Source organism: Ptychodera flava, assembly GCF_041260155.1.
Source record: "Ptychodera flava strain L36383 chromosome 3 unlocalized genomic scaffold, AS_Pfla_20210202 Scaffold_25__1_contigs__length_14229661_pilon, whole genome shotgun sequence".
Lineage (NCBI taxonomy): Eukaryota > Metazoa > Hemichordata > Enteropneusta > Ptychoderidae > Ptychodera > Ptychodera flava.
Window position 1 is genome coordinate 13,498,822 of NW_027248279.1, and position 11,584 is coordinate 13,510,405.

Genomic DNA, 11,584 nt, shown 5'->3' on the forward strand with positions numbered 1-11,584 from the left:
TTTTGCCTTCGAGGTCGAAATGTCTCGTCCCCGGTGTACCCATCTCCCTCGTTGATGCGTATTGATGTTCGTCGTTCGAACAAGCATGAATAGGCGCTGGGCACGAATTGAGACTAGGCACAACGATCACCAGCCTATAGCCACTCGCCAATCAGAGCATGTCTTTCTTTGTGTATACGTATTGGTGCATGGAATGTGCTCCAATAGAGATGGTCGTTTCAAAATGAAACTCACTGTGAAGACTGAATTATTTGATTCGTATACACAGGCCACCGAAAGCAGGTACGACATGGATCAAAAGTAAATATCGTCATTTTGTTTATTCAATTTACGAGTGAGAACAGTAATTTCATTTTTAACGATAACATTTTCATTCTGTTTACTTGAGCGAATGGAACGGTTCAGATACGACAAAACCGTCGATTTTTAACTATCTCTCACTAGGCAAACATTTTCTAAAGGGTATAGGCATGTGCACTGGGAATCATTTTCCAATCAATAATCTCAATATCTAGGCGGGAAATTAACTGCCAATGTGCGTTGAGTCTTTGCTGTGCTAAATCGTACATCGTTACGATTGAGGTCTACGGCAAAATGGATCTGTCTGCAATCTGTCAACACCCATCTATCTCTTAATGATCAATATTTATCTCGTTATCTTTGCAAATCGATAGCACCGTCATGAAATTCAAGAAATATTAATAATGATTTGAAGGCAGATAATATGTAAAACATTACGATTTATTAAACAAATGAGAAAATGAAATATAGTTACACGATTATGTTTTAAATAAATAATATTTACACTCAAATTCGTCATGAACGATTCTACAAGGGTATTTAAGAAAAAGTGCAAAGGCAGAAGATAGGGAAATTAAGATTAAATATGCAAAGTTTGTCTTATCATTGACCGACTCTATTTATTTTCTCTTTATATGTGGAAAGTCTTAGTACTGTAAAGGACAGCTGTTAATCTTAAATCTGCATTGACTACGTCAATGAAAGAGAAAGGGGAAAAACTTAAAACGGTGAAAATTGATTGGATTAAATCGATGTTGATCTGAAAATGTCATGGTTACGTTTTGTCGTTGTTATATCTAGCTTTCATTCGGCGTCCATAATGTCAATTTCAAAATCAGATTCCTCATGATCATCACCAAGGTTATTATCGTGGCAGTCAGTGTTGCTGACGTCATCGACGTCTTGCGCCTCTGTTTTGATGACGTCATACGGTGTCTTCTCCGATGACGAGCTTGACTGCGCCGAACAGGCGTCGCCGTGTTTCGTCTTGTGGTACTTCAGAGATCCGTAGTGGGCGAATCGCTTTCCGCAAAGATCGCACTGTAGCGGCTTTTCGCCGGTGTGTATGCGGGTGTGGGATTGTAAGTGGGCCAGCTGGATGAACTTTTTACCGCACACTTCGCATTGGTAAGGTCGTTCACCAGTGTGGATCTTCCAGTGTCGCTGCAGGTTGGACGGGAATGTGAAGGTCTTCTCGCAGACTTTGCAGGTGTACGGCTTGTCACCGTTGTGGATTCGACGGTGAGATCGCAGATGGGCCGGCTGGGTGAATGTTTTCATACAGACGTCGCATTTGTACGGACGCTCCCCGGTGTGCGTGCGCGAGTGTCTCTGAAGGTTAGACGGGTTGGTGAAGGTTTTGTCGCAGACCTTACACTTGTATGGTTTTTCCTTGCTGTGGATGCGACGATGGGCTTGAAGATAATCGAGACGAGTGAATGCCTTGTCGCATAGCTCGCACTGGTATGGCCTCTCACCGGTATGAATACGTCGGTGCCTGGTTAGCGTGGAAAGATTAGTGAAGGTTTTATCACAACCCTCGCATTTGTAGTGATTGCTTATTTTGCCTCTGGTGTGCATAACGCGCCGACGGATCAACTCAAACAGATGCTCCTCAAAAGTCTTCTCTTCCTCGGACAGCGTCTTCGCCAACGGCGTCGGAGTGAAGGGAGGCGGCCGTTCAAGTGTCGGGAAACGGACGAGCCGTAGCGGGACTTTTGGAATGATAAGCGGGGTCGGTAGCTGTCTCTTGCAGGCACCTAAACATCCGGGTGTTTCGCAGTGATGAAGAAGTGGTCGGAAGTAGACATTCATCTCGATGAGGCTGCTGAAAGAAACAATTTAATAATCATATAATTGTTGTAATTATATTTTGCAGTTTTCATGTTCGTCTGCTGACGTAATAATTACGCTCTCCTTCAAGTTGTCCTTAAATGACGCGGAGGCTTTGTTCACACTTTGGACATTGTAAACTATACATGATTGTAACATTGTAAACTTTAATTGAAGACTACCAACGAATTGTCTGAATGTAAAATATTAAATGTATCGACAGAAAAAAATGCCAGTGTTTAAAACCAGGACAGCCTTTTTTGTATCAACCCCCTAAACCATTCTCTCATTTTCAGAAAAAAGCGCGTGAAGAAAGAAAATGCGCGGCTTTCTGTGGTCTGACGTAAACGAAAGTAGAAAACAAAAATCTGTTCCCTATCGACGAAACCAATCATAGCACATGTCAGAAAGAAAGTATCTGTTACATTTCGGGCTCATCGATATTTTCAGAATTTCAAATATGATAAGATGCGTCACGTTTACTGTTTTCCACTAAATGGTCAGAGGAACATGTGATCGTCCTGCAAGATCGTGGGAATTTAGCGCTTCAAAATTTCACTCACTTTTTTGTAGGGCAAGCTGACGAAAAATCTGTACAAATGATAATTAAATCCCTTGTTTCGAACCTAATGGGCTTCTTTTAATTCATGGACCGTGGCTGGGCGATTAGTAACACAAAGAAACTTCGCCCGTTTGAAGGTCTGTGCACACCCTGATTAACATATCCGAAATGAATATGTAAATTCTTTACAGCGCACGCGTAGAAGGGCCATTTAAATCATAGAACAAGAAAAATTTAACGATGTTTCTTTACAGGGTATTAACAATACTGTAGTTACATATAATCATGCACATTTATCTCTCTATTTATCTCTCTATCTATCTATCTTTATATATATTTCTTTCCGTCCATCTACCCATCAGATCAGTTTAAATGGACGGATTATTTTATCGGCGTGGTCTGTATATATATATATATATATATATATATATATATATATATATATATATATATATATATATATATATATTATATATATATATATGTATATATATAATATATATAATATATATATATATATATATATATATATATATATATATATATAATATATATATATATATATATATATATATATATATATCCGTTTAAAGACCGACCACGCCGATAAAATAATCCGTCTGTTTAAACTGAACAAAACGACACATAAAGTTTCCCACTCATGACAAATATATGTTGTTCGTATTTATGTGGTATCAGGTTTTGCTTTGAAGAGGAAATCAGACTAGTGACAGGCCGAAATTTTGAAAATGCTAATGATAACCGGGTTTCTGAGACCCCAAGTGCTCTCTCTATATTTCACATCCTTTCATTGCGGGAAAAATCAGAGTGTTCAATGATCGCGTCTGATGATTCAAAAATATTGCAGTTTCAGATTACTAATGCATTACAAACACATGATACAATAGCAGGGTATAAATAGACAATAATTTGCATAGAAACACATTTTTATAGTTTTCATTGCACCATATCGCTCGTTGATCGATTTTAGAAAACATAGACAAGCAAGCGTTATGATGGATCACGGAATGAAGGCGAAAGTGGAAACACTAGTACGCTTCAGGTAAAATGTTCAAAAAATAGATCGAAAATGTAAATTACTTGTAATTGACTTCCACACTAAAGTGTTCTTTTTTGATGTGTGACCATAGAAAATGAGAGCGATCCGGTTGCTTTAATTTGTAACTTTCTCTCTCAAACCACGATAACTACTCTCAAACCACGATAACTTTGTTGCTGTACAATAAACCCCTTTTTTCTTGAGTCCACGGCAATATATCATAGTTATCCAATTTTTTCATCTGAGAATCCGTTTCCGACGATCCGCACTTAAACATTTGATAGACCGCAATTATTTTTAATTTTTTGAGCTATAGCAAGCAAACACAAGGTTGATTCATTTAACAATCATGATAGATGATATTGATTTCAGAGAGCTACCACTTCGTACTTGTTACGTCGTAAAGTGGCGGTTTCTACTTACTCTTTAACGGCACTCGGGTCGGCGTATGATTGGCCAAGGTTTCCGATACTCCTGTGTTCAGCAACTCAGCCGAGGGACATTGATAAATCGCTTCATACAATTACAGATTTCCAAAGAACCTCGATGTTTGATACGTTGAATAGGGTTGGGCACTGATCTGTCTAAACTCCGTCACCGGTTTATATAACAAACTGCGAACCATCTCATTCACACGTGTTACACGCCCGGCAAAGCTCGATGATTTTAGGAGCGAACAGCTGACGTCCCGCTCTTGAATACATTACAAAAACACAGTGAAAGAGGGGATAGTGTCTGGTAACGCCTAGAAAGGGTCCGAAACGATTCTCAAATTCAATGAACAGTCTCCACAGAATGTCGTGGATTCTGTGAGAGCGTTTTCTCGAACTGGGCGGTGAAGCGTCAGGGATGGTGCATAAAGGTTTGTCAAGTTTCTGTTCATGTGAAGTAGAAGCCAAAAGAATTGATACAAATGATGAAACTACAGTTCAATATCTGCCAGATTGTATTTAGCTATAGGTGATAAGCTGTTTTTATCGACGGGCATTGATATACCATAGCGTCGATGAGTGTTACCATCCCATCGGAATCACCTGTTGAGTTGTCATAAACATGTTGATATTATTCATTGATGCGTGGGAAAATTTCAAAAATCAAACGACTCTAATCATGTAATCTAAATATAGGCATGTCAAAGTTTCCTCGATTTAGAATCAATATGCGATACAACCTAATGACACCTTGCGGCTTTAAAGTGTGGAATCAAGCTCAATTTTATACTTTACGGAGTGCGTAAAAAGACTCAGTTCCAAGAATAAGAATGGTCGACGTTACGCATAATATTGAACAGTATATGACTGGAACTTTGGCTGAAAAAAGAAAATGGAACGATCAATACATATGTATAACAACTGTATCAATGATTCGCATCCATGGCGACACAAAGAGAGAGACACACAAGTAACGACATACCTACCCGCCTACCTACCTACACATACATACATACATACATACATACATACATACATACATACATACATACATACATACATACATACATACATACATACATACATACATACATACATACATACATACATACATACATACATACATACATACATACATACATACATACATACATACATACATACATACATACATACATACATACATACATACATAAATACATACATACATACATACATACATACATACATACATACATACATACATACATACATACATACATACATACATACATACATACATACATACATACATACATACATACAGACATACAGACATACAGACATACAGACAAAGAAACAGATGCAGGAATATTTTATGAAATCTTGTTTTATTGACTTCTACGTCACCGTAACGAACATACGTCAACTTCTAAACTCTCAGTTAACATTTAGTTATGCAACTTAAAGCGGATTATCAAGTAAGGTCTGGATCAGTCAACAGGTTGACAGTTTTCAAAACCGTCATCTTTAGCAAATAGAGTTCACTACTCAAAACTGGTAATCTATCGTCCGACAAGAGACCGCCCGCAAAATTGAGTTCTAAAACTTCAGATTGAGAAGAAAATATTATCAACCTTGACGAAGTAACATTCTTCCACGCCGTCTCATCACTAAGTCGTCAATATTTACTCTTTCGTTTTTGCATTGCAAATTATTTAATCAAGTATTCATACTGTCGGCATGGAAACGTGTAACCAAGCAACAGTGAAATGTGGAGACGAATAACTGGCGACACTGCTGTTACCCTAGGATGATTTATTGTGTGGTTGAGTACGTAGATACATGCTGTATGCTGAATCAGTTTATAGATAGTGGACGGCAGAAAGACAATTATGGAAAAAAAACAAGACCATAAAGTGATAATCCCAACCTCAAACTTTAAAAGCCGGAAGAATGATCATATGGAGGCCTAGTTAATATTTCTAATTTTGCCGGAGTGATATTGATTTGTACGTGCTTGCCCCAGTGATATTGACTTGTACGTGCTTGCACAGTGATATTGACTTGTACGTGCTTGCCTCAGTGATATTGACTTGTAAGTGCTTGCCCCAGTGATATTGACTGGTAAGTGCTTGCCCCAGTGATATTGACTTGTACGTGCTTGCCCCAGTGATACTGACTTGTACGTGCTTGCCCCAGTGATATTGTCTTGTACGTGCTTGCCCCAGTGATATTGACTTGTACGTGTTTGCCCCAGTGATATTGACTTGGCCCAGTGATATTGACTTGTACGTGTTTGCCCCAGTGATATTGACTTGTACGTGTCTGCCCCAGTGATATTGACTTGTGCGTGCTTGCCCCAGTGATACTGACTTGTACGTGCTTGCCCAAGTGACATTAACTTGTACGTTAACGGACGTTCTTCAGAAAAACATAAGAAAAGAAATACAAAAAAAGTATGAGGTAATTTTGTCGATGAATTCCTCTATGAGTGGTGTGAATGTTGGTCGTGAAAAAATACACGTCGTATAATTGATGACGCTCACTTTAAGTGAATGAGTAGCTTTTCTCCAAGTCACGACTGGCATGGTTAGCGTAGAGTAAGTGTGCTACCGGTTCATTAAGAGTTGATAAGTAAGAGTTAAAAAAGGTAGATGCAGTCACGTTTGTTTGCTGACGGTTTGTCTCCTAAACTAATGCATCTGGATGCCTGGCATTTTTTTACTGACTCACTCACTCACTGTACGAAACTTCCTTAATGGGACGAATAGTGTTTTATCAGATTACCTGTTTTCGAGTAACTAGAGGAACTTTTATTTCATTAAAGAAAACAAAAAACAAAAACAATAACAACATTAATGATAACAACACTTGACGTAAACCTTGACGTAAAACAAAAACTCAATTCCAGAGATCGAAATATTTTACTTGAATAAATTTCAGCACTATACTGATCGTTGACCAAATCGACTGGTGATTTTTTCAAGACCTTGCACACAGCAATCGACTTGCGGCCTAATATATTTTCGCTGCTTCCCGATATATTATGTGCCGACATGAAAACGATTTAGACTTCGGTGCGATTTGTGAACCGAAAGGTAAATGAGATTTGGCCTTTCTTTCTCTCCAAAAACTCAGAATAAACGTTTCTGCGGACGCCATCTGATTGTAAATTTTCTTGGAAGCATCGGGATCAAAAATCTAAGCGGCCTCACTTACAAAGAAAATCAAGAGGACATGACATATGGCCGTAAAATAGACCTTTTCTTTACCTGAAGCCGATTTGATCTAGAAATATCTATGCTTGTAACGCGGAGAGATCATATGCGAATCTAGAAGACAGTTTTATTTGAACTTGGCCAATATCAACTTTGTTCAAACCCTATACGAAGCACAATAACCAAACTTAAAACCTGTAATTTTTGACATTCGAAAACGAAGGGGGGCGGGCAACTATTAACGACGGTTAATTAGGCAGACACACTTGTTGTACTGTAATCTGCTGGATAAAACAATAGAAGTTTATTAGACAAGAGGATCTTCAAAATTGAATGAATTTTAATTTCCAAAGTGATCAGAGAACTTAATTAGCCATGCATAAGATATTTTAAAAAATGAATGTTTCATCAAAGAAGAGTAAATTGTTCAAACTTTTCCATGACGATTAACTAATTGGTATGCCTGGTGGCCTAGAGTATTTATTTTTGATATCCGTTACCAGTGTGGCATCTTGTGCTCTTTGTATCGCTACAACAGATGATCAGATGTGAAAATCCATTAAAAGTGATCTAAAAATATTCGGAATATTATATCTTTTTATCTTCAAAAAGCTACCGTGTAGCCGAACAAAAATAGACTAAAAAGTTGACATAGCTTGTCTCTGCAGTTCGTTTATGACAGCTTGTGTGACACACGGCGCAGTACCAGCTTGTCCGCTCCGTGAATTTTCTCGTTTCCCCAAAGTATTGCTTTCGCATAGCCAGTCCTTGGCACGGGATTAGCAAATATTACCATCAATTAGCGACATCTATTAATTACAAAGTTTCAAATTGTCCCATCACTCGATGTATGCATATCAATGGACAGTTTAAGCGTATTAATGAAATTAACATGCAGACAATCAACGTATAATAGCGGGGTTTATTCTCAGTGTCACAAAACCATACGTCGTATCTGCCGTGTTCACTGCAATGTGCCAGCCGTGCAGCCACTTCCCGCTCTTTAAATCCCATGTGATTTTTTATGCAAATATCCTGATTTTTTGTCCATCATATACACAACATTCATATCAGGGAAAACAGGACAAAATCCCGTTTCAATTGTTCCCATGACGACACAAAATGAAGAGATTGATTCTTGTACTGAAAATCTAACTACTGACTTAATTTGAACTCTGATTTGAATCACATGAATTACCAAACGACGTAGTGTTTAGACAAACATTAATTCACTAATATACTTGTGCATCTCTGTGAGGTTGGTGGCCACTGGCAACCTTAAAGTGACAGAGAGAGTTTTTTCTCACAAGAAGGGCGAAAGCAAGGTGTAATAGGAGTTTACTATGGATGACGTCACATCCTTCACACTTTTACTGTTACTAATGGCTTTACGTATTATTTTGCAAATACATTCTAAACGATTCGATGATAAATATTTGCTGATAAAGTTTTAGGCTTGACGAATTTTAAATCAGCTCTGTGTATTGTGCACTGTTCGGTTGATCGTTACCTTTCTGAAAAAAAACGGCTTTTGAATAGTTTAATATCAAAGTGGACACTGAAAGAAAATAAAATGAAATATTCTGTACTTAGATGTTTGAAGGTAGCAGTATTTGCAGAGAAATGCAATAATTGATTGATTGACTGATTGGTTGATCGATCGATCAGCTTAAAAGTCTATTTATAAATTATGCACAAGTGACCGAATGTATTGATTAGTCAACCTTCATTTATTGTAATTATCAATAAGAAATCAACTGACAATAAATAAATAAATCAATCAATCAATTAATAAATTCATCGATAAATCATTGTCAATAAGTTCCCTCGAAAACAGTCAATTAATCAATCAATTATAAGATATAAACATCATCGTGTAACTTGATAGAGAAATTGCTGATCAACAAATCGGTAATTCAAAACCATCGGATAGATGTGTTATCAACGGTGTTAATGTAGGACTTGCCAATTACCATGTTCAATGAAAACGTAGTTGATTGACAGATCGATGGACAAACTACACATTCGACACAGAATCCATTGAAAGTGAATCATCCGAGGACATACACATAACATTCATGCAAGCATCGTTGATTTAAATAGCTAAATTCAACATGGCCAGTGTAGCGTGCATTATGACCGGTGATTGATGTCGGATGAGTTACTGGTTTGTGCCAACACAACGCTTACGTACCGCGCCGTCGTCATGGAAATTGTCGAGAACACCGCTTTGTTGGCCGGGCTTATCGTCACCTGCTGTGTAGAGGGGATAGGGTGTAGTTAGTGAACACATTGTAACGACACTGTTGATTTTACGAGAAGGGTTTTTGAAGGAGGACAACCATCCAGGGTTCAGATACTGGCATCGAGACACGCGTAGAGGGGGCAATCAGATGTGAGGTGATGGGGGTTTAAGAAAGTTACGTTGATAGAAATGCGCGGTCACAGTGCCACGGAGGGATAGTCAGTCAACCAGCCAGGCAGGCCCAGAAGCAGAAAGTCCAAGCTGTGGCCAGAAATGAAAGGCGGATAGAAAGGAAAGAAGGGGCAGAGGGCAGTGAAGAGGCTCTATTTACTGAATTATACAGAATCAGACCACAATCGTTGACAAATTCGGAGACAGGAAAAAAAGTTTTGCTATCAGACGGGGTGATGCACAGGTTGTATTTAGAATGGGTCTAATGTATATAGCGAAATAACTAGTTGGCCCTAAATGGTGTCTTTGAGGCAGGCGGGGCGCAGCGATTCAGAATTTGGATTTAAAAAAGATGTGTCACATTGAGAGTGGATTTGACGGCAACGAGTTGATAAACCCGTGACTGTGAGCTCCGATTCCATTTAACTTCAATAATAAAACCCAAGGCTGGTACTATTAAGTTCACTCGTATGGAAACGGGGAAACAAAAACGGTTATGATCCACTTTGACGCGATGAATAGAATGATAGAAAAATGAATTAAGCGAAGTTATCAACAAACACAGCAACTGTTGCACCGCTCTCTATCAAACAAAAACGGAGTGCTTCAGAGACGACGCGATTGAAAGCGTCAACACTCAAAACCGCCGAGATGACGGGTTGCGGAGGATAAACTAAAAACACGATTAACAAAAAATATTATTATCCCTGAAACGCCGCGAGATGTAGAGTTCAGGCAAAACAAAGGAAATGTTGGGTTTGGTCAGTCAGCTGTCGTCAGATTTGCCAAATCCGATGACAGAGCGAACCGCCTGTGGAACTAATCCGTGTTTACGGCATGACCAGATAATGACAGCCGAATTTGCGCATCTCTTTGTGGGTGGAAAATCTGACTAAATATGATATATAGTGTTATTATTGCGATTGCGAACAGCCGGTATTGAGTTGTTTGACAAAAATCTCCCCAGAGGTTGCGAATTCCAATTTCTGAAATGTGGTTGTGTTTTGTTCAAACTTCCTTTCATACGGACGAGGTAGGATTGTGGGCAAAGAGTCAGCACGGGTACATGGCTGTTGTGGTCTGCGGCATGGACCATCACGCCACCGTCCACTTATGTCACAATATGCGCTGACTAATTTTCCAGAGTTATTGTTTGATCATGCATTAAGAGATTATACTCCGTTTCTCTCTCTCTCTCTCTCTCTCTCTCTCTCTCTCTCTCTCTCTCTCTCTCTCTCTCTCTCTCTCTCTCTCTCTCTCTCTCTCTCTCTCTCTCTCCTCTCTCTCAATGTGTCTTTAATATCTTACATCTTCCCACTAATTTCGTACTATATAATGTATTCGTATTTTTGTCGGTTCTCACCTTCAGATTATATTTCCGTTGCCATTTCTTTGCTCCTTTCGCCTCTAAATTCATTCAATAATAATAATAATAATAATGATAATAATAATAATATATATATATATATATATATATATATATATATATATATATATATATATATATATATATATATATTAGGCTAGACATACTAATATTCAAAAATGAAGACGAAATATGAATGTTATTCGAAAGCTTATTTTTACAAAGTTGACAGAAGGTCACCAAAAATGAGATGCGATTGATGAAAGTTCATAACTCACCCTAAAATGATTAAATCAGATGTTGTGATGGATCGATCACAGGTCAGCTACCATGCTTACACGCTCAGCGTTATTGATCATATTGATAAGCTTCGGTCACGGGATCATGGCATTATTTCAAACGAACTGGAGAGAATG

General features: G+C 38.3%; 1 protein-coding gene across 1 annotated transcript; it reads right to left on the reverse strand.

Annotated features, from left to right (window-relative positions):
* Window positions 1–720: 720 nt before the first annotated feature.
* LOC139125219 (zinc finger protein 678-like) lies at window positions 721–5,513 on the reverse strand. The gene is made up of 2 exons (XM_070691318.1): window positions 4,179–5,513; window positions 721–2,128 (listed from the first exon to the last, which is right to left on the reverse strand). The coding sequence occupies exon 2, from the start codon at window positions 2,113–2,115 to the stop codon at window positions 1,105–1,107; it is 1,011 nt and encodes a 336-aa protein (XP_070547419.1). The 5' UTR covers window positions 2,116–2,128; window positions 4,179–5,513; the 3' UTR covers window positions 721–1,104.
* Between the last annotated feature and the right edge of the window lie 6,071 nt (window positions 5,514–11,584).

Bases quoted from the DNA above. Each gene is read 5' to 3' on its own strand.
- LOC139125219 (XM_070691318.1), bottom strand. From the start codon at position 2,115: ATGAATGTCTACTTCCGACCACTTCTTCATCACTGCGAAACACCCGGA.